Source organism: Sorex araneus, chromosome 3 (genome assembly GCF_027595985.1).
Source record: "Sorex araneus isolate mSorAra2 chromosome 3, mSorAra2.pri, whole genome shotgun sequence".
NCBI lineage: Eukaryota > Metazoa > Chordata > Mammalia > Eulipotyphla > Soricidae > Sorex > Sorex araneus.
The window spans coordinates 175,723,987-175,746,327 of NC_073304.1; the positions used below are offsets into that span (position 1 = coordinate 175,723,987).

Here is a 22,341-nt window from a genome sequence, read left to right on the forward strand (position 1 = left end):
GGTGGGGGCGTCATGATATAGAGTCCAGACTTCGGGCCCAAACCCAGGCCTAGAGGGGAGGGTGGGTTTGGACCCTTGAGGCCCACAGCGGGCCCATACAGGGAGCAAGGGTCCCCACATCTGCCTCGCAAGAGCCACAGGGACGGGAACTGGCCACCTGCCCCCAACCCCCACTGCTTGCAGGGATCTGGGGATCCGGCCCCCAACCCCGCTGCGGGATCCAGCCCCTCCGAGATTCCCAAGAGGAGACCCCCTGCCGGCGGGGAGAAAGCCGGACTCTGGGTCGGTCTCTAGTCCGGGTTAGGGGTGCACAGGGGAGCGCCTCCCCCTCACTCGCCCCACCTCCCCTCTCCCTCTGCTGGGACCAGCTGGCCAGAGTGGCCCCGTTACCCTTTGTTTCTCTTCCTGAAGGCCCTGAGCCCCCACCCGGCACCCTGGCCCAATTACTGGCGGGCAGCGCTAACCCCTTGGTGCCCCGGCTGTTAATGGAATGTTAATTGGTCTAATGGGTTTCATGTCAACAAGTCCTAATGAGCTCCTGCCTAACGAGCTGGCGGCAGCTCCAGCCTGTTTGTCAACACTCGGAGTCCGGCTGGGGCTGAGCCCCCAACACACACGCAGACACACAGACACACACGCACATGTACACACCCACACACACCCACACATGCACACACGTACACGCATATGCACACACATGCACATGCACATGCACACCCACACGTGGTGTACACATGCACAGGCACATGGCCCGCTCGCCTCTGGCCAGTGATGCTGCATTTCTCCATCCTTCCCGGGACGTCTCGGCGAGCGCCACCAGCATTTCTGGTCACCCCGGGGCTTTTCCTGCCTTTACATGAGGGCTCTCAGCACTGAGGTGGGCGCTGCTGGAGGGAGCCCCCACACTGGGGCACCGCTGTCCACTCAGAGCCAGACCCGTCCCCCTCCTGCCCCCCCCAAGAACCTGCGAGACTTGGGGGTCCCGGGAACCATCCCTCTGAGACGGCCCCAGCATTCTCCCAGGGTAACTGCACTTGATTGCGCCTGGCCCAGGAGGAGGGGGCAGAGCATGTGTGGGGGAGGGGGAGGGGGAGCTTCCGGAGACTGGGGTCCCCCACCCCCCGCATCAGGTTTCCAGAGGCTTCTGTGCCCCTGCGAGCAGAGCAGACTTAAGCCCTGATGAAAAGGCCTCCTGTTTTCTGGCAGAAGCCCCCGGAGGGCAGCAGGGCAGCGGCCGAGTGGCCCGTGGTGACCCCAGAGATGGGGGAGGGCAGCCCATCTGGGCCTCAGCACCCCTGCCGAGGCCTGTCCCGGCCTGCAGCCTCCGCACTGCTCTTCCTCCGCTCTGTGAGCCGCGGCCCCAAGGCCCCCGCAGAGCCCCTGCTTCATAAAGAGTTCCAGGCTCTCCGGGTCCCCCGGAAGGGGAACCCGAGTGCAGGTGGGGGGCCTCCCTTTTGGGCTCACAGACACATGCAGACAAACACAGATACATATACAGATATAGACACCGACACAGACACACAACAGATGCACAGAGACACATACACAACACACAGAAACTTAGACACACAGACACACATACGTGTGCTGCCCCTTGGCGCCCCCTCCTGGACACTGTGGGCACAGCAGACCCTGTCCCAGTCCCCTTGAGCTCCTGCTCCCAGTATGTCCCCCAGGTGCAGAGGAGAGGCCCCGTGGCTCTAAAACGTCTTCCCTGTCCTTCCTGGTCACGCTCTTGGAACCGCCCTTGCTCTGTTCTCCCCTTCCCTCCCCCCTGCTCCCCTCTCCTTCCCCCCCAGCCTGAGAACAAAAGCTCCCTAGGCCCGTCTGGGCATTAGAGCTGTGTGGGTGGGCAGGGTGTGCTGGGGCCCTGGGTTATATGGGGCTGACCCCCAGGCCGTCCTGCTGTCCTGCTTCTGTGCTGCAGGGGCAGGTGCGGGGTCCCCCACTCCTTAAGGACTAGCCTCTCCCTCCTCACCCCTGCCCTCCCGGCCCAGCAGGTCCCTGTAATGGTCGCTGTGAGATGAGGAACCCCAGCATGACAGTGAGGGCAGGTGGGAGCTGAGCTCCCCTATGGGAAGGGAATGCACACAGCACCCCACACCTGCACACACACGTGCACACACACGTGCACACAGACACATGCACAGAGAAACACGTGCACAGGCACAAATGCACGCTCAGTGGCACAGATACGCATACATACCGACACACGGATGTGCACATCCATGCACAGACACATGCTTATTTGCATACACACACACATGCACTCACACATGCATGCTCACACACCCATATCTGTGCACATAGAGACACATGCACACATAGACACATGCACACAGACCCATGTACTCATGTGCACACATGCATCTACAAACATGCAGGCACACATGTTCCCATCCATATAGATACCCATGCACACAGATGTGTACTCATATGAACACACACATATGCACACAGACACAGCTGTGTACAACTCCCCCCTGGCAGCTCTGAGAGGTGGGCGTTGCTTTCAGAGGCCCTGGGGAGGGGCTGCGGAGGGGCCCAGGCTGGTGTGGGGGGCTGTGTCCTCTCTCTCCCTCTCTTCCTCACTCCCTGCAGTGCTCCCCACAGCCTGCCTGCCCCGAGGTGCCTCCCTGGGTGCCCAGCCTCCTTGGGTCGGGCACTGCCAGCCTCTCTCTATTGCGCATGTGCTGTGGGCTCAGGAAGGAGCCTGGAGGCCTGGGGGAGTGGGGCGGGGGGCATAGCGGTGGGGGTCCCACACTTCTGCTGTCTCCACCACGCCTCCCTGGCCGCCGTAGAAGGAAGTCAGGGGGCCGGAGCCCTAGTGCGGCGGAGAGGGTGTTTGCCTTGCACGTGGCCACCCCGGGTTCAATCCCCGACATCCCACATGGCCCCGAGCACCGCCAGGAGTGGTTCCTGAGTGCAGAGCCCGGAGTGACCCCTGAACACCACCAGGTGTCACCCAAAAAAGCAAAAGAAGGAAGTCAGGGGGGTGCGGGGTGCCGGGGGAGTGGCCCTCCCTCCCCGCCCCGCTCTCAGGCTCACGCCGGCCCTTTCCCGCCCAGGTCCTCCATGTGAAGCGCCCCAGGATGCAGCATGCCTCCCCAGCCCCTGCTCTGACCATGATGGCCACGCAGAGTGTCCCGGCCCCTCCCTACCAGGACAGCCCGCAGGTGAGTCGCCCCACCCCTGTGCCCAGCAGGCCCTCTGCCCTCAGGAGAGGGGGGACAAAATTGGGGCTCTGGCCCTGGCCCCCCAGCCTAGGGGAGCCTGGCCTGGCCTCCCTGGTCCTCCAGGACACCCTGGCACATGGGCCCCTCCCTCAGACCCCATATACGCTCCCCTCCCCTGCAGCCCTCCCCGCCTCAGCCCTGCACACAGCCTGGTGTTTTCGTCCCCCACCCTGGGGCCAGCATCGCCCCTCACTCAGCAGACGTGTCCCGGCTGCTTGAGGGTGGAGAGATGGGCCAGCGGGCCGGGCCTGTGCTTGCACGCAGAAGGCCCTCAGTCAGTCACCGGCCCCACATGGTCTCCCAGCCAGTTGGACCCCCCCGGCCGAGTAGCCCCTCAGCACCGCCAGGGGTGGGTCCCCCAAAAGATTCAGCACCTGTGGGCCAGGGCGCCGGCACGGAAGGTGTGAAGGGCAGGCTTCACACGCCCAAGCCCCAGTTTTCTGCCCCGAGCACTGAGCCAGGAGTAGCCCCACACTCGGCTGAGTAGTGACCCAAACTGAGGAAGATTCTGGAACTCCGACTCCGTTTCCTTTGTGGCTGCATGCTGCTCCCCGAGCTTATGGTAGGGAAGGAGGGCGCAGAGTACAGGCGGCCCCGAGGGTCAGGGACAGCCGGGGCGTCCGGCTGCAGTCTGCTCTGTGGGATTCACGAGGGCAGCCAGACCGTGGGGCCTCCAAGCTGCCCCGTGCCCTGGGGTGCCCAGACCTGCCCCCCAAACACACACAGGCCGCCAAGGGGCTTAGCTCTGGAGAGGGGGACTAGGAAAGTCCCCTGCAGGGCCTCAGCGTCCACCGGACCGGGCGCAGGGATGCATGCTGAGAACATTCCAGTTGGAGCAAAGGACCAGTTCCGGTTTGGGGGGACACCAGGTGTGGGAGGACACCAGGCCTACTGGCGGCCCCAGGCAGGAAGGGGTCGCCCAGGAGTGTGTGTGTCCACAGTGAAGGGCCAGGCCGAGGTCGGGGGTCTTGGTGGCTTTGTCTAGGTCACTTGGGGGGTCGGGGGGAGTGAGGGCAGGGATGGCATAGGAGGGATAGAAATGGGGCCCCCAGAACAGCCCTGTACTCAGGAGGAAGGCTGTGGGCTCCGGAGCGTGTTGAGCCTTGGGGACCCGTCTCCCCGCTCTCTGGGACCCTCCGGTGAGGGGTCTGCCCCCTCAGCCTCAGCTCCCCGCTGTCCCCTCACCCCTCCCCTCGTCACCCCAGGAGGGCAAGACCCTGAGCTGTCAGAGACCCACTTTCTTCCCCAGGCCCCTCAAAGCCAGTCTCTGCTGGCGAACCCCTCCACCCCCGAATACCAGAGAGACCCTCGTAGACCCCGGCGGCCGTTCTAACAACGCGCCACAGCGCACAGGGCTGGCGGAGGAGAGCAGGCTCGGTTCAGAATGCACACAGATTCACCCGCTTTGGAAAATTAGGAGTCTGCAATGAAAACTAAAAAGATTCCCAAGCCCTAGACCTAAATATATATGTATATGTATACACACACACACACACACACACACACACACACACACACACATGTATATTCCCCCCCAAGGCAAGTTCTCAAGTTGGCAATTCATCATTTTTTGAAGTTTGGGGAATAAAGTTATTAAAACTGAGCGAGGCTTCGCTCCCCCCAAAGCCTCCCAGACCCCCCCCCAGGACCCGTCCTCCCCCCCTCCGCCTCGTTTTAGTCGCTAACAGTTATCACGGCCCCCTGGCATCCCTGCAGAGGCCAAATCATGTTCGCGGCCCCGCAGCTCCCGAGCCCTCGATTCCGTGTGGGTGCACGCAGGAGAAACTCCACGAGAGAGTGAGCGCACGCGGCCCTGTCCACGGACCCGTGACGCCGACCCTCGACGACGGTCCCAAGGGCGGGGCAGGGCCCCCGCGGTGGCTGCGGGCTCCTCCGGGTCCGGCCCCGTCTGCCGGGGCAGCAGTGCCCTCTGCTGTCCGGCCGCGGAACGTTCCTCCCGCCTGCGGTGGTGCCTGAGCCCAGAGGGGTGGAGGGGCGTGGGGGAGGGGGCTGGAGTGTTCGGGTGTTTAGGAAACGTCGTGTCTGTCTGTCTGTCTCCGGAAGCCCTGGCGAGCCCCCTGTGCTCAGTGCATTGTGCACTACATGCCTCTCCTTCACTTCTCATCCCTGCCTCCGCCTAGACTGGGGACCCGCCTCCCAGACACACAGACACACAGACACACACACACACACACACACACACACACACACACACACACACACACTCTCTCTCTCTCTCTCTCTCTCTCTCTCTCTCTCTCTCTGTCACAGACATCGTCACACTGTCTTGGCCCAGACCCTGCCCCTCCTTCCCCTACCCGCATGCCCTGCTCTGAAATGCCCCTAGTGTCCCTGGCCCACCCAGGGGGCCCGCTTCTTTCCACCCCCGGCCCCCGACCCCTTCACCCCAGCCTCCGCCTGCCCCCCACCCCAGATACTGCCCCTGCAGGCTGTCCCGGAGCTGCTCCCGTGTTTGTTCATCCTCTGCCGGCCTGTTCCCACGCGCACAGATGCCCGCCACCCACTGAGGGGCTTCGGTGACAGGCCAGAGAGGCCGCTGTGGGGTGCCTCTGTCCCGAAGCCCCTGGTGTTGGGAATGGCATGCGGGGTCCAGGACTGTCGGGGTCAGGACGCACAGATGCCTAAAACCTGGGGGCCCTGGCAGGGGTGAAGGCTGAGCTGCTGTCTCCCCTGTCCCCTATGACCCCTCTTCCCTCCCTCTCTCACCTGTTCCCACTGGGCCCAGGCCATGGGGATGGTGCCAGGGGGCCCTGGCGGGCTGGAGTCAGTCACTGGGGTCCCCCTGCTGCCTTCACTAGCGGGAGGTAGGTGGGGTGGCGGGCCCCGGCTGGGAGCAGGCCCACGCGGGCAGGCAGCTGTGACGGGCACCGGGGCTGCCTGAGACCCAAGAGCCGTTGGGAGACATTGAACCACCCCCAGCCACCCCCAGCCCCGCGCCCCTGCCCCGGGCCACCCCACCCCTGGCTCCAGCTCATCAAAGTCCCCCCCACCCTTCCTCTTTCCACTGGGCCTTTCTTTGTCTCGTGACCTCTTGCCCTTTCCTGCTCAGGCCACCCTGGTGTGGACGCTGGACATGCCCCTGACCCGACTCTCGCTCATGTGGCCCTTCCCTGTCACCCCGTAACTGCAGCACAGCCCCCGGGGCCCCTGTGCACGCCTGGAGCAGATGCAGCCGCGCATCTGGGCTTGGGCCAGTCTTGGTCGCTTCTCCCCTGCACAGACCTCTCTGCCTTCTGCTGTTTACCTGCTGTTTGTTGTTTGTTTTTAAATTTGTCTACCCTCCTGCCTTCCAGCAGGGCAGGCGTCCTGAACAGCTACAAAAATAGTTTAAGGGCCCAAGTACCCGAGCTTAAAATAAACCAGGGAACAGGTGAGCCCGTCAGCCACAGCCTTAGCGGCTCCGGAACTTGCTCCATCCCGGCCAGGGCCCGCTACTCGGGGCTCTGGTGTCTGGCGGCCTGGCAGGGCTCCCCCGCCCCACCCCGGCCGTGTCCTTGGAGCCGGCCGTCCCGGGAAGGACGGAGAGCAGAGAAGCTCAGCTGTAGTGTCCCGAGCGCCGCGGCCCTGTGTCCTGGGGACGGGCTCTGGGCAGGCACCGGTTGCCAGCTAGTCTGCACCTGCCCCAGAGAGCTCACGGCCCTGGCCTGACGAGGAACTCGTGTTCTGTCCCCTGCCCCTCTCCTGTCACCAGCATGGGATTGGACGTCAGTGACTCTCCTGTCTGTTAGGAATGTGAGAAACACGTCAAATGTGAGTGTCTGACTGGAGACAACCCCTCACACACAGACACAGACACACAGACACATAGACACATACACTTACACACTCACACATATCATCACACACACAGTCACACACACACTCACATGGTCACACATACGCTCACATACTCATATTCAAACACATATATTCACACACATGGTCACAGACACACATTCACACACTCACATGCACATGGTCACACACACATACACTCACTGTCACACACACATTCTCACACACATGGTCACACATATGCCTACATACCACACACATTCATACACATGGTTACACATATGCTCACACTCACATTCACACACTGACACACATATAATCACACATACTTTCACACGATCTCACATTCTGATGCACACAGATACGCATTCACACTTACACACTGACACACTCTCATTCACAATGCCGACATTCCACATTCACATACACTGACACACTCACACACACACTCACATACATTTACACACTCATATACACATTTGCACAGGCTCACACATGCACAGACACAGACACACACACACACACACACACACACTGTTGTTTAGATACGCCCCCTGAAGGACTTTCTGGAGACCTCTGATGGGGACTGTCACCCAAGTGAGGCCTCCCCAGAGGTGGCTGGGAAGGTGGGACACACACAGTTACCACAGAAGTGTGCCGGGGAGACCACAAGCATGGCCTTGGCCTGCACCCCCTTACCTTCGAGTGTGGGGGGCTCCCTGTACAGTGCTCAGGAGGTAGGGCTCCTCCCCATGATTCTTTGTGAGGCCCTGAGGGTGCAGTGCTGGAGCCTCAGAGGACGGTTGGCACCAAGGGTGGAGGCTGGTCCTACCCCCCGAGCTGCCTTCGCCCTGTGGGCGCCCCTGGGACCCTTCCCTGCTTCGTTCTGTCTGCTCAGCTCCGGGATCAGAGAGCAAGTGACAGAGGCCTGATGTTCTGGAAGCTTCTGCACACTAAGCCAGGCTGCTGTGGCTCTGAGCCAGCCCTGCCTGTCTGTCCGCAGAGGTGCTGCCCCCTCCTTCCCCCTGGGCCACAGCCTCCCCGCATCCAACCCTTCAGGGGAGCCTGGAGCCTGCCCTGGGGCCACGCGTGACCAGGCCTGGCCTCTGCTCCCCCTCCCCCCTCCCTGGGACTCAGCCCTGTGCTCCCTCCCAGCCGGAGGACCCAGGCCCTGCAGAGTTCCCAGCCCACCAAAATCCCTGGTGGCGCTGTGGGGCACGAGATGCGCGCGGCCCCTCCAAACCCAGCGCAGGCCTGGGAGCCCCTCCAGGCCAGACTTACTAGGGTCCCCTCAGTCCCCTCCTCCTGGGGCATCACGCCCACCGTTGTCCCTGAGCCGGGGGGGGGGAGGTGCGGGGTGGGGGGGCGACCTCCTGCTTTGCAGACTGGCCGGTGTCTCTGGGCAGCTCAGAGCGGTGTGCAAAGTTCCTCTCAGACGTGAGGAGGGTCCCTCCAGCCCTTGGACCGAGGTTTAGGCCCGCCTCCCGGTCCCTGCTTCCCACCCCTGGGCTCGCCTGGAGTCGCCCCCCTCCCCCCTTTCCCCCCCCCCCCCGCTCGAATGAGAGAATGAGACCTGAGTCAGCGCTTTCTGCCCCTCAGAGTGTGGCAGCGTGTGTCCTCCAGCCAGTGCTGCCCAGAGACCAGGGCCCTGCACAGCGGCGGCCGCAGGGTTGCCCCTGATTTGCAGGAAGATCCTCTCTCTCTTCCTCTCCCTCTGCCTCTCTCTCTCCTCTCTCCCTTTCTCCCTTCCCCTCTCTCTCTCTTTCTCTCCCTCTGCCTCTCTCTCTCCCTCCTCTCTCTCCCTCTCTCTTCCCCCCCCTCCTCTCTCTCTTTCTCTCCCTCTGCTCCACCTCAAATGCTCCTGTACCCTCCGAGTTGGGATGTTCTAGAATGTTCTCTGCCCATGGCGGCCCGGGCACAGACAGATGCCCATCTCCCACACAGCCCCCTAGCTCCCTGCCCCGCTTCTTCCCTCTGCAGATGACGGCGACCGCACAGACACCCTCGAAGGCCCAGGCAGTGCACATCCCCGCCCCAGCAGCCGCGGCCAGCACGCCCGTGCCCAGCGCCCCTGTCGACCCGCAGGCCCAGCTGGAGGCGGACAAGCGGGCCGTGTACAGGTAGGAGCAGAGCCTGGGCAGGCAGCCCGTGCTGGGGGCCGCACACGGGCCCATCTGTCCCCAGCTGGCCTCGGAGGGCCGACTGGCTTCCTGGAATGGTCTAGGAGGATGGTCCTGGCTTGTTCGAGCCTCTGGACCGGAACCCGCCCTAGCGCCTCGGAAGCCCCAGTTCAGCCAGTGGACAGCAGCCGTGGGCTCTCTGTGCCTGCACCCCCACAGGCCTGCCAGGGCACTGGTCCTCGCCCTCTGGGGCTCAGCAGTGAGCGGACTGGGGGTGCCTGGGGGACAGCTGACCCCCACACCATGCCCCAACCCTCCTGTCCGAGCAGGCTTGGTCGGGGAGCCTCAGGTGGGTCTCGCACCCTCCCCAGGGGTGTTGGCCTCTTGCTCCACCTGATGGGTACCCCAGGCCCTGAGCGCGGGGACTGGGCACACCGTGTGTGTGTGTGTGTGTGTGTGTGTGTGTGTGTGCGCCCTGCCAGAGGTGTGGGTTCTCCTTGAAGGCTAAGGGGCAGCAGGGGGTCCCATCTGTTTCAGAGCGGCCAGTGACAGGTGCTGAGGGGTGCCGGGCTGCTGCTGGCTCTGGAGGCACAATGGAGGGAGGGGCCGGAGCCTGGGAGCGTCCAGCACCAGAGCATCTGCCCTGGGCGAAGCTGCCCCCTCAGCAGGAGGCCCCTGTGCAGAGGGGACAGGCCCTGGGCACCCACTCAGGTCCCCAGGGAGGAGCTTGGGGAGGGTCAGGCCTGAGCACAGCCAAGAACCTAGGAAGGCCCCCACGAGCCTCGAAATGGAAAGGTCTGGAAGCCCAGCTGGTGGCTCCCCTCGACCACATGACCACAGGCTGGTCTCGGCAGACGAGGTTAGGGAAGTGAGGGACAGAGATGGGTTTGGGGGTCGAGCCCCCGTGAGGCCCCTAGAAAGGTCGGTGAATAAATGAACAAACAGTCCGAGGCCACACACAGAGCCCCCGGGCTTCCCCTCTTCCCCACATACTTGGTGGGACTCACGCCTGCCTCTCCCCAGGCCAGATGGGGGGCCCTGAACGACACCCCTTCTCTTCTCATTCACCTGCGCCCCTGGTGCCACCCCCTCCCAGCCTCCTTCCCTGCCAGCCTCCACCAGGGTTGGGGAACCCCCCCGCAGCTTCATTTGTATGTGAAGATGAGTTAGCGAGACTCACCTGTTCCGTCTGATGTGTGTGTGCACGTATGCAGGTGTGTGTGCAGGTGTGTATGTGCATGCATGCATGTGTGCAAATGGGTGCATGTATGTGTGTATGCACACATGTGCATGTATATTTGTGTGCGAGCATGTATGTTTATGTACATGTGTATGCATGTGCATGTGTGCATGCACATGTGTTTATGTGTGTGCATGTGCACACATTCGTGTGTACATGTGCACACAAGTTTGTGTATACACACACACGTTTGTGGTGTGTGTGTGTGTGTGTGTGTACATGTGTACCTGTGCGCATGTGTGCAGGTGCCGGGGGAGAGGGAAGGCCAAGGCCGTTGTAATTGGATCAGACCTGAGCATCATCTGGGCTAATCGGCAGTGCCTCGAAGCCGCTCGGTTAATGATCACTGTCTAATCCACACAGACCCCGTGACTGCGCGCACATCCCGGGATTGTGTCTGGCCCCGGGCAATGCTGCTCAGGAGGTGGGACCCACCCCCCACCCCCACCCAGCCCTGGGGATGGCAGCAGGGTGCTGGGAGCTGGGCGAGGCTGGTCCAGCTCGGCTGCTGCTCCATCTCCTTTGCTCCTCTTTGAAGCCGAGTAGTTCCCATGGAAACCAGGCTGTCCTGGGGGCAGGGGCCAGCCTGGCCAGGTGCAAGTGGGAGCTGGGGAGGGAGGCGGGGCTTCCTGAGGTCTCTGAGGACCGGAAGGGGAGGGCAGGCTGCGGGAGCTGGGGAGCTCTGCTTCCCTCCCACCTCCCTGTCACCTGGGGGTCTGGGCCTGCTCCAGAAGCAGTGCACGGAGGCTCCCTGGCACCCCTGGGCACAGCCCTGGAGGCCCCAGCACAGAAGCACAGTGAGCAGACGGGCGAGAGAGCATGCCCAGCGCTGAGTCTGTGTGTGCAGACTTGAGGCCTTGGCTTCCTCCCTCCCTGACGTCCACTACACCACGTGGCACCTGCTTGCTGGCCCGTGGAAGGGGACTCGAGACTCTGACCGGAAGGAGCACATGGAAGAGCTCCTGCCACTTAAAGGCCACAGGTGTGGACGCTAGCCGCTGCCTGCCGTGGACAGAAGGACAGAGCGTGCACTGCCCCTCCCACCCCAGGGTGCTCCAGCTCCCCGCCCCCTCCTCCCCCCGGCCCCTCCTCCTTGTTCTTCATTTCTCCCCTCCTCCCCGTTTCCCACCTCCTCCTCCTCCTCCTCCTCCACACTGGCTGGTCTCCTGGACAGCCAAGCCCGGGAGCTGCCCAGCCTCTGGACATGCTTCTCCTTCCCTTGCCCAAGGGCTGGCTCCTTGCAGCCCGGGGCTGCATGCCTTCGAGGCTGGGCAGCCTGTCCTGGGCTCTCCGAGCTGGGCTGACCGTCCGCTTTGGTTTCTCAGTGCCAGGAGGGAGGGACGCGGCGGGCAGAGCCGAGGGCCGGCCCCTGGGAGCCAAGGGCTGCTCGGGCCCCAGTCCCGGAACCCCGGCGATGCGATTCCGACTCAGCACCGAGAAGTCCTCTCCACGGCAACCCGGGCACGCGCACCGCCCACTGGGCAGGACTAAAAATACTCGCGCAGGCCGCCACGTCACACCTGCAGTCAAAAATACCCCCAGCCCCGCGTCGGGGCTGCGCCTCCATCTGCTGCCGCGGGAGGAGCGGCCGGGCGGGGCGACGCCAGGGCCTTCCCGGCAGCGCCGGCGTGAAGCTGCCAGATGGCAGAAGCTGAGCCAAGTCCCGGGGCGCACGTGGATTCGTCTCGGAACCCCGGCATAGCTGGAGCCTCCCCCTATTGCTCCCCTGCCCTGTGCCCGGCATGGAGCTGGGCCCGTGGGTGCTCGGGGTGGGGGCAGCGTGGCGGGAGCACCCGGAGGTCAGCGTTAGCACGTGGTGGCCATGGCACCTTCCTGGGGCAGCAACGATGGTCCCTCTCCTCCTCCTCCTCCTCCTCCTCCTCCTCCCTTCTCCTCCTCTTCCTCCTCCTCTTCCTCCCTTCTCCTCCTCTTCCTTTTCCTCCTCCTTCTCCTCTTCCTCCTCCTACTCTTCTTCCTCCTCCTCCTCCTCTTCCTCCTCCTCTTCCTCTTCCTCCTCCTCCCTTCTCCTCCTCCCCCTTTTCCTCCTCCTCCTCCTCTTCCTCCTCCTACTCTTCTTCCTCCTCTTCCTCCTTCCTTCTCCTCCTCCTCTTCCTCCTCCTCCCTTCTCCTCCTCTTCCTCCTCCTCTTCCTCTTCCTCCTCCTCCTGCTTCTCCTCCATCTCCTCCTTCTCTTCCTCCTCCTCCTCTTCCTCCTCCTCCTCCTCTTCCACACTGGCTGGTCTCCTCTTCCTCCTCCTTTTTTTCCTCCTCCTCCTCCATCTCCTCTTTCTCCTCTTCCTCCTCCTCCTCCTTTTCCTCCTCCTCCTCCTCTTCCTCCTCCTCCTCCACCTCCTCCCTTCTCCTCCTCCACCTCTTCCTCCTCCTCCTCCTCTTCTCTGCTCCCTCCTCCACCTCCTCTCCTCCTCCTCTTCCTCCTCCTCCTCCTCCTCCTCCCCTTCCTCCTCCCCCTCCTCCTCCTCCTATGGGTTGGGTTCTGCTTCCCGCCAAGGGGGCAGTACATGGGCTCATGGGAGGCATCCACAAGAGGAGGCGCCCCCCACCTCGTGTGAGGGAAGGCCGAGGCTCAGAGGCGCTCGCTGAGTGGCCCCCAGCCCCCCTGCAGGCCCTTGGTGCATGTTGGGGACAGACCCTCGGCCTCTCGCCCTCAACTGGGAATGAAGTCCAGGGAGCCAAGCTCTGCGCAGGTCCTCGGCGGCCTCGGTGGGGCAGGAGGGGACGCAGGAATCATGGCCAGGAGATGAGGGAGGCCTGGTGCAGTCTGGGGGTCCCCAACCATCCCTCCAACAACCCCGTTTTCGTGGGGTCTGTCTAGCAGGGCCTGACTGGTGGCACTGCAGCGCCCCCCGCCCCCCCACCGCCCATGGCAGGACCAATGGATGCATCTGGGTCGGTGCTGGAGGCCGACTTGAGAGTGCCCACCCTGACGCCCAGCTCCCAGTGACCTCTGACCCTGGCACTAGAAATATGCGTCGAGGGGCCAGCCCGGGCTGTGTTTCTAGGATGGGGGGGGGGCTTGGCCACTGGAGCTGCCAGTGTTTTGGGGGCCCCAGGGCTGATGAGCCTGGGGTCCCGCCCAGGCCACTGGTCCCGCTGGCCTCTCCCTGCAAATCTTCTGAAGTGTGTCCATCCCCTGGGGACCACTCTGGAGGCTGACCCCTGTCCTGACCCAGCTGAAGGAAGAATCTGGGGTCAGGGAAGGGGCGCGCCGAGGGGGCTGGGGGCTGGGGATTCCGTTGGCCACAGGGTCCGGGGTGACAGCCCTGAGGTCGCGGGGGAGGAGGGGGTATCCCTGGGTCAGAATCCATTGCCCGCTGCACATGACATGTCCTCCTGGCCCTGTCCCCCCACCCGTCCCGGCCTCCGCCTCAGCCTCTCTGGCTCCTGCTTGCGGCCCCTCCACATCCTGCTGTGTCTGGAGCATCAAAGGGCTCAGCAGAGGCTGGAGGAGATTCAAGTCCCTCAGGGTCCTTCGGAGGGGCAGCCAGAGAGGGCAGCGGGCTCCTGGGCAGGGGACTGGACGCCTTCAGTGCTGACCCCACTGTGCCCACCCCGGAAACTTCCCAGAAGCGGGGCGTGGGCTCCACCCAGAGAGGCCTTTCTGCAGTTGGAGAGAGGGTCCACTCCGGCCCAGCGGACACCACAGCCTGTGTCCCAGCACAGTGGCCCCCCTGTGTCCTGGCCCCCAGGGGCCACTGCAGGCCAGCCCGCCCGGTGGACAGCAAAGCCAGAATGTCAGGAGGAATTGCCCCAGTGACGGCAGGCTCAGCCCTTCGGGAGTCGCCTCCCTCAGCTGCTCTGGCCTTAATTTCTCGGGGTCCTCACAGGCACCGCTGGACCCCCAGCTCGTGCCTGGGAGAGGGGAGTTGGGGCGGGGCGGGGACACGGGAAGTGTTGCCCCATCCCCGCCTTCTGCTGCCAGCCCGAGTGGGTCCGGGGCCCTGCGCCCGCCCTCCCAGCTCCCGGGAACAGTGCTGAATGTGCTAAATTAGGCCATTAGAGAAATTCATTTCTCTTTATTAGTCTGTGTCAAATCCTTTTTATTAGTGGCTGGGAACGACCTCTCCTGCCGTAAAATGTCATGCCGGTTCACTCCTTTTATTTGTTCTGCGCTGGCGAGGCTCAAACTCGCACTGAATTAGTGCGTGAGATTTATTTCCTCCAAATTTTGAACGGCTTAAGAGAGATTGGGGTGGAGGGGGCGGTCAGGAGGGAGGCAGCGTGCGGGGGCGGGGGAGTAGCGTGTCGGGGAGCAGGGCCAGGAGTGGGAGCGGGACTGGCATGAAGGCAGCTGGCCCTGGAGGTCACACGCCCTCGGCGCTCTGGAAGTGAGGTCTGGTGCCGGCCCGCCTGTCTGGTTCTGCACCACCTGGGCCCTGGCACCCCTTGGCAGCCCCCCACCCCCGGCCTTGAAGGGTCTGAGGAGCATGGGAGAGAGCTGGTGGGGGGAGGCCCCTCGAAGCCCATCTTCCAGCTGGACAAACCGAGGCTCGGGGAAGGTCAAGGAGGACAGGCCCAGCTGGCACCTCAGCCCACACGGGCCTGCAGGCACCCTCCGTCCCAGATGGCAGGTGCCAGCTCGCCGGGTCCCTGCCCTCATCACTGCCTACGGGAAGACCGCAGCAGAGGCCCGGGGACTGGAGAGGTGCTGGGGGGACCCAGCAGGTGTGTCTGCGGGAAGAGCCTCAGGCAGCCCCACGGCCAGGCTGTTTCTCATGAGGAACAGGTGTGTGAGTGCGTGTATGTGTGTGTGAGAAAGAGAGTATGTGAGTGTATGTGAAAATGTCTCCCTGTGAGTGTATGGATGTGTGTATGAGTATATGTCAGTGTGTGTGAATTGGGTGAGCGTGTGAGAGTGTGTGTATTGTGAGTGTATGTGTGAGAAAGTGTGTGTGTGTGAATAAATGTAATGAGAGTGTGTGTGTGACTGAATGTGAGAAAGTGTATGTGAGCATGTTTGAGTGTTATGACATGTGTGTGAGGGTGTGTATGACTGTGTGTGTGTGAATCTGTGAGAGGGTATGTGAGAACATCTGTAAGCATGTGTGTGAGAGGGAAGAAAGAGTATGTGAAGAAGTGTGACATTGCAACTGTGTATTAGGGAGTGTGTGACAGTGTTTGACAGTATGTGAGAGCATGTGTGTGTGAAAACGTGTGTGAGTGTGTTGTGACAGTGTGTGAAAGTATTGTGAAAACGTGTGTGACAGAAGGTATGTGAAAAAGTTTGTGAGCATTGTAAAAGTATCTGTGGGAGACAGGGTGTCTGAGAAAGTGTGTGTGAGCATGTATGTGAGCATGTGTGTGTGTGCAAGTGTGTGGCAGGGCACTGAGAAAGTGTGTGTGAGGGTATGTAGTGAGTATGTAAGCATGTGTGACTGTATGTGAGGGTGTTATGCATATGTGAATGTGTGTGTGTATGAGAGAGTGGAGGTGTCACACATCTCACACACACACAACAGGCATGACAAGGTGTAGGCACACTCTATTCACTGCGGCTGCCAGTGTGTATGTGCACACCCCACAGACACACAGCATAAGCCCAGGGACACTGCCATGTGCATGCACACACACACACACACCTAGCACAGACCCAGGAGCACCGCTGTGTGCACACACATGCAGAAACACACACACTCACACGCACTCAGCACACAGCACAGACCCAGGGACACGGCCGTGTGCACGCGTGTGCCGACACCCCGCACCCTCACCAGCTCTGCCTCCCGCCCAGCCACACTCTGGCCCGCGCAAGCGCACACAGCCGGTTCCCCCTCCCTCGCTCCCCAGCCAGGAAGGAAGCGGGGTGACCGGTGGCTGCCTGGAGGTTGGGGCGGGGGCTGCGCCCCCACCAGCTGGTCCGGGGCTGCGGATTATTAGTTCCTGGTAATTTAGCGCCCTTGTACGGCGCCGATTTGTGCCTTTCACTCCTAATTGATCTAGTGGCTGTTTAAATGGCAGCAGCATCTGCTGAGAGCAGGAAGGTTCATAAGGCGCGGTGATTCATAACGCCGTCTGGAATTTGCCTTTCATGTCCCCCAGCGAGACCACTGCAGGGCTCTGCTTCAATTACAGCCACCGAGGCTCGCCTTGGTATTCCGCTCAGGGCCAGGAGAGGCGCGCATTAAACTGGGATCAGGTTAGATTAGACTATAATATGCGGCGGTATTAGTGGCTGCGAATGAAGACTTAGGCCGGACTTTAACCCCTTCCCCAGCTTTCCTCTTTGTCTTCACCCGTTGTTCCTCCAGCCGCTTCCCGTAGGGGCTGGGAAGATCTTTCTAGCAGCTTAGGGCTGCCTGGGACCCGGGTCCCTTCTCCCTCTCCTACAGCTGCGGGTCCAGCTGTTGACATGTTACTTCTCCACAAGGTGGGGAGTGTGTGTCCGGGGACCCCCCCAGCCTCGGGTGGCCCTGAGTGCCGGTTGGGCTAAGTTATTAGAACCCCAGAGCAGGGCTCTGACCTCCCCACCCCTTTACCTACAAACCCCGTGTCTGCGGGTGGCAGGATTTTCTAGCGTTGTAGAATGGTGCCAGGGGCACGCAGGCTGTTTTCCTCCTCCTTCCATGCCTTTTGCAAACCTTCCCCAGTGGTAGCCAGGAGCCTTTCATGCCCGTCAGTCTGGCGCTAAGGTGAACCGGAATCATGCATGTGGCAGCCGAACACAGCAGCCCTATTTCAGGGGCCCCTTATGGCCAGTGGATAGTGGCTCTGGGTCAGCACTGGGGCCGGGGGCGTCTATTCTGCTGGGGAACGATGGGTTCCCATCGATGAACACCCCTGGGTTAGGTCCTGGAGCTTGGGGCCCGCAGACGCCCTCCTGGGCCAGCCACCGAGGCTGGGTGGGAAACGGGCTGGTTTCAGGCGCTGTGGGCAGGAGCCAGAGCAGTCGGGGATGTGCGGGGCTGAGCCCAGGGACTGGACACGGGCGCGGTGGGTCATACATGCCCCAGAACTTAGGGACATGCCCTTATGGGAACAGACGCGTTTGCACACACACATGTCCACGCATGTCCACGCACGTCCACGCATGTCCATGCATGTCCACGCTTCTCAGCTGGGCTCTGGGCAGGGAGCTCGCCAGTGGGGGTGGGGGGGCGGGTAGTCAGGGGTCTGCAGTGGCGCTGCAGATTGGGGGGGCACAGACCCACTGGGTGGGTGGGGCTCTGTGGGTGGGTGGGTGCTGTGGGGGCTCTGAAGACGAAGAGTGACCCCCCCAGGAGAGGGCAGGGCGGGAGCCCAGAGGCCGTGAGCGAGAACAGAGGAGGTGGCCCTGACAGACGAGACTCCGCTCTGCCTGAGGCTGCTTCCCCGTGCCCGAGAGCGGGACCCCCTCCCCTCCCCACCCCTGCGGCCACTCTGAGCAAAGCGCAAAGCGAGTCCCCGCGCGCCGTGGCCTGAGCCCTCGCTGTCCCCGCAGGCACCCCCTCTTCCCGCTCCTGACGCTGCTGTTTGAGAAGTGCGAGCAGGCCACGCAGGGCTCCGAGTGCATCACCTCGGCCAGCTTCGACGTGGACATCGAGAACTTCGTCCACCAGCAGGAGCAGGAGCACAAGCCCTTCTTCAGTGATGACCCGGAGCTGGACAATCTGGTAGAGACCCTCAGCCCCTCTGCCCCCACCCCGCACGCCACAGACGCCTTCCTGGCTTCCCTCTCTGGTCAGACCCACCCCTTGTGCCCTCCCTCCCCCCCCCCCCCCCCGCAAGGATGCTCCTGTGGCAGGGCAGGTGGGGGAAGGGAGAGTCGCATCAGTCCTGACAAGTCAGGCGACAGGCCGCCCCTCGGCACACGGTCCCACGTGGCAGACAGGGGCACTAGGCATGGTTGCACCTTCGCTATATAAGGGCTGGAGTTCCGGTCACATGGGAGGGGCGGGGGCAACAGAGCCCACCCCAAAATGCAGAGCCAGACCATAGACCAGGGACCCCAAACCAGTGTGTCCCCCAGGTCAGCACCCCGCCTCAGATGCAGGGCCCCACCTGACGGCTTGCTGGGGCCTGGGGTCCGCGTCGGTTGGAGCTCCATGGGGCCCCGCGTAGCAGTGAGGTGCGGGCCGTCCTGGCAGGGGTCTCCTTAGGGGGGTGGAACTGCTCACCAGTGAATCTGCCGGGCCCCGGGGTTTGCTTTGGGGAAGACTTCTGGTTACCACTCCAGTCTCCTCAACAGTGATTAGTCTGCTCGGGTACTCCCCATCATCCCGGGCCAGACTTGGGAGGTTACAGGAGTTCAAGAATTTGTCCATTTCTTCTAGGTTCTCTCGTTCCGTGGCATCAAGTAATCTCTGATCCTCTGAATTTCTTTTTTCTTTTTGGGTCACACCTGGCAATGCACAGGGGTTACTCCTGGCTCTGCACTCAGGAACTACTCCTGGCGGTGCTCAGGGGACCATATGGGATGCTGGGAATCAAACCCGGGTTGGCCGCGTGCAAGGCAAACAAACTCCCTACTTGCTGTGCTATCGCTCCAGTCCCCCTTGCTAAGTTTTAGTCTAGTTGATTTATCAAGTGGTGATAGAGCAGTGCTGAAATTGCCAATTATTATTGTGCTGTTATCAATGTCTTTCTTCAAGTCTGTTAGTCTGTTTTGCTGGTCCCTCTTTCAGTGCATATAGGTTCAGGAGGTTGGGTTCTTCCTGATGTACATCCCTTCATCATTAAGAAACGGTTCTGGGGCTGGAGCGATAGCACAGCAGGTAGGGCGTTTGCCTTGCACACGCTGACCTGGGTTCGATTCCCAGCATCCCATATGGTCCCCTGAGCACCGCCAGGGACAATTCTTGAGTGCAGAGCCAGGAGTAACCCCTGTGTTTCACCGTGTGTGACTCAACAAGAAAAAAAAAAGGGTCCTCTTAGTCTTTAACTTTTTTTATCCTGAAGTTGATATTACCTGACACCAGTATGGCCACTCCGGCCTTTTTATGGGAGTTGTTTGCTTGAAATATTGTCTTCCAACATTTAAATTTGAGTCTGTGTCTGCCCCTCCTGTTCAAATGTATTTCTTTTAAGAAGCAGCAGGTTAGATTCAATTTTCTAATCTATCCTGCCTGTGTGTATTAATTGGTGCATTCAGGCCATTGACATTGAGTGAATTTATTGTCATGGAGGTTATCTTTCTGTAGAAGTTTGGTGTGTGTCTTAGAGTAACCCTTTTAGTTCTTCTTGTGAAGATATATTTGAGTCTCTGACAGTCCTGAGCTGTTGTGTAGCCATGAAGTTGCATATTGTTCCTTCAGATCTGAATGGGCGTCTGGCTGGGTAAAGTGTTCTTGGTGAGATGCTCATTTCATTAAGTTTTCTTAAACTATGTCCCACCATTGTCTTGGGGCTCGTGTGATAAATCTGCTGTAAATCTTCTCAGTCTGCCTGTGTATGTGATTTCTTTCTTTGATCTTGTGCTTTCAGCATTCTCTCTCTCTCTCTCTCTCTCTCTCTCTCTCTCTCTCTCTCTCTCTCCATGACTTTCCTCATTCTGATGAGGACACGTCCTGCCCCTTCCAGCTCTGGGAGACCCTCAGAATGGTGTGTTGGACTGTCGCTTCTTCCTGAGGGTCGCCTTCCTGTCCCTCATGATTTTTATGTTGTTCCTCTTAAATTCATCCCAGAGTTCTCTTGTCTACCGTTCATTTATTCTGAGTCTTTCCCCATCTTCTGCCTTCCTTTGGAGGTTTTCTGCATCTCATCTATCTTGGCGTTCACTGATGTTGGTTGTCAGTTGCTGAGGCCTTCCCATGAGATTTTCATGTCACCCACCAAATTCAGTCATTTCTGCTTGTTGTTTCCTAATTTCTGCTCTCCCATCCTCTTGTGTTTTACGAACTGTTTGTTCCATGTTTCTTTGAGCTCCTTAAGCACCCTCGACATTCCCTCTCTAAAGCCCTTAGCAGGGAAGTCATAGAACTGGTTATTACTGGTTGAGTCTTCAAGGCTGCCATCTTCGGTCACTAAGCATGGTGGGGTTCCGCATGGCTGTGACTAAGCGTGGCTGTGTCTAAGCATGGCGGAGTCTAATCATGATGGAGTCTAAGCATGGTGGGGTTCTGCGTGGCCGTGACTGGGCATGGTGTGATGGGTTCTGTGTGGCCGTGACCGGGAGTTGGTGGGGCTACTCATTACTTTCCCACGGTGCCGGGTGTGGTTCTGAGACCAGCTTCCTAGCTGTGTATTCCAGGCCCAAAGGGGCCCCCTAGGGAGCCTACCAGGCTGGCCGGTGCACACATTTTATATATGTGTGTCAGGCCCCTGACTGACCTGGGGGCAGAATGGCTGGACCTGAACTTACTGTCCAGCCTTGGGGGCAGGGGTCCTGCTGAGGGTGAGGGAGCATGGACAGGCGTCATCTCAGTAGTCCAGAAATGGGTCTCCGCATATTCTGGGGGCTCCCTCGACTGTGCAATCCCCACTCCCCACACATTGTGGTACTGACTTCTCCCACCCTGAGTTTAGCGGCTTCCCGCGTCCCAGAGGGCAAGAGCACTAGAGGAGGAAACGTGGCCCCAAAGGAAGGAGAAAAGAGGCTACACATACATGTACATGCATACGCACACACCTGTGCCCCCCACCCACCCACACGTGCACGTGGCAGAGCAGCCGGAAGTGACTTGGGGGTTGCCCGGGTTGTGGACGTCTGCTCCGAGCTTCCTGCAGAGCTGACGGGGCTTCACAGGGTCCATCAGCCACCTCCCCCCACCCCCGGCTACGACACTGCAGAGTGTTGCCCCAGGGCCATGGTTTGAGGGCGGATCAGCCCTGGCCTGCACATGCCCCTTGTTGTCCCCAGCTGGCCAGAGCAGAGCCAGACCCGTGCCCGGCTCCCCAGGGCTCCAGTGAGTGTTGCCGGTCAGAGCGTCGGGACAGCAGCAGAGAAGCGGGTCCTTGGAGCCAGGAGCCCCAGGCCTGCTGGTCTGGCCGAGCACTGTCCACATGTGGCAGAGTTAAGCTCGCTCCTAGGCTCTGCGCTTGGCTCTCACCCAGCCGCACCCCTGGGCCCTGCGCATGCAGACCAAGGGCGCCTGAGGGCCGCAGGGCCACACAGTCTTCTCCTGCCGGTGCCCAGAAGCCCCACCGACCCAGTGCCGAGGGGCACCTCAGCCCCGGGTTTGGTGTGAAACTAGACTTGGGGAGCCAAGCGGTGCCCTCTGCCACCCACCTTGTGGTCCGGGTCCGACGCCGGGAGGGGCACGTGAAGAGGCCATCGGCAGCAGGGGGGTGGGGGGGTGCTGTCATTAGAACAAGAATCATGTCACCAGCCCTGCCGAGATGCACATAATTAGAAATTAGAAAAAGGTCAGATCGCGTCATTATCAGCTCAATCAGCTGCCGAGTGCCACAGCCAGTTAATTTGGCATCTGTATTTTTTACAACCCCGCACACGTAGCCCAGCGGACTGTAACTCTTTATCCGGACAGATATACTGCGCAGCGGAGCAGGGACATAAAATGAGAGACCCCAAGCAAATGAGCTGAGATAATTGAGAGATTTATTTTTTATATATGTGTGTGCCAGGGCGGCTCGCCTGTGCCCTTGGATGTTGACTTTCACAGAGGGGCTGTCAGCAGCCCACTGGGCTCCCCCAAAACTTGGTCTCGCCCAGGGCCCTTGCCAGGCCCGACCTCCCCCAGCCTGGGACCCTCCTCTCCAGCCCCCTGCCCCCACCCTTTGCCTTTGGGGTTTTGGGTTTTATCCCCAGTGTTCTTGATGGGGGAGGGGGGTTGCCTGCCTTCTGGGGGCTACTCCGGGGTCTGCGCCTAAGGTGGCTCCCAGCAGCGCCCGAGGGACCGTGCAGTGATGTGGGCCAAGCCCGGACACTGGCGTGCAAAGCCTGCACACAGCCTTGAGTGACAGGGCCAGCCACGGGCAGGGACCCTCCGCCTCTCCTCTGAGCAGATCTCTGACAGGAGCCCCCTGTCTCCCAGTCGGACTCCCCTGAGAAAAGCATG

General features: G+C 61.1%; 1 protein-coding gene across 10 annotated transcripts in view; it reads left to right on the forward strand.

Moving 5' to 3' along the window:
- PKNOX2 (PBX/knotted 1 homeobox 2) overlaps positions 1 to 22,341 on the forward strand; it is a 179,195-nt gene that overhangs the window by 136,186 nt on the left and 20,668 nt on the right. For 7 of the 10 annotated variants that reach the window (XM_055134024.1, XM_055134018.1, XM_055134022.1 and 4 more), the window contains 3 exons: positions 3,069 to 3,176; positions 9,012 to 9,151; positions 17,826 to 17,997. In XM_055134024.1, coding sequence (XP_054989999.1) covers positions 3,093 to 3,176; positions 9,012 to 9,151; positions 17,826 to 17,997 — 396 coding nt within the window. In that variant the 5' untranslated portion in view covers positions 3,069 to 3,092. The remainder of the gene's footprint in view (positions 1 to 3,068; positions 3,177 to 9,011; positions 9,152 to 17,825; positions 17,998 to 22,341) is intronic. The other 3 variants (XM_055134027.1, XM_055134026.1, XM_055134025.1) reach the window with 1 other exon arrangement.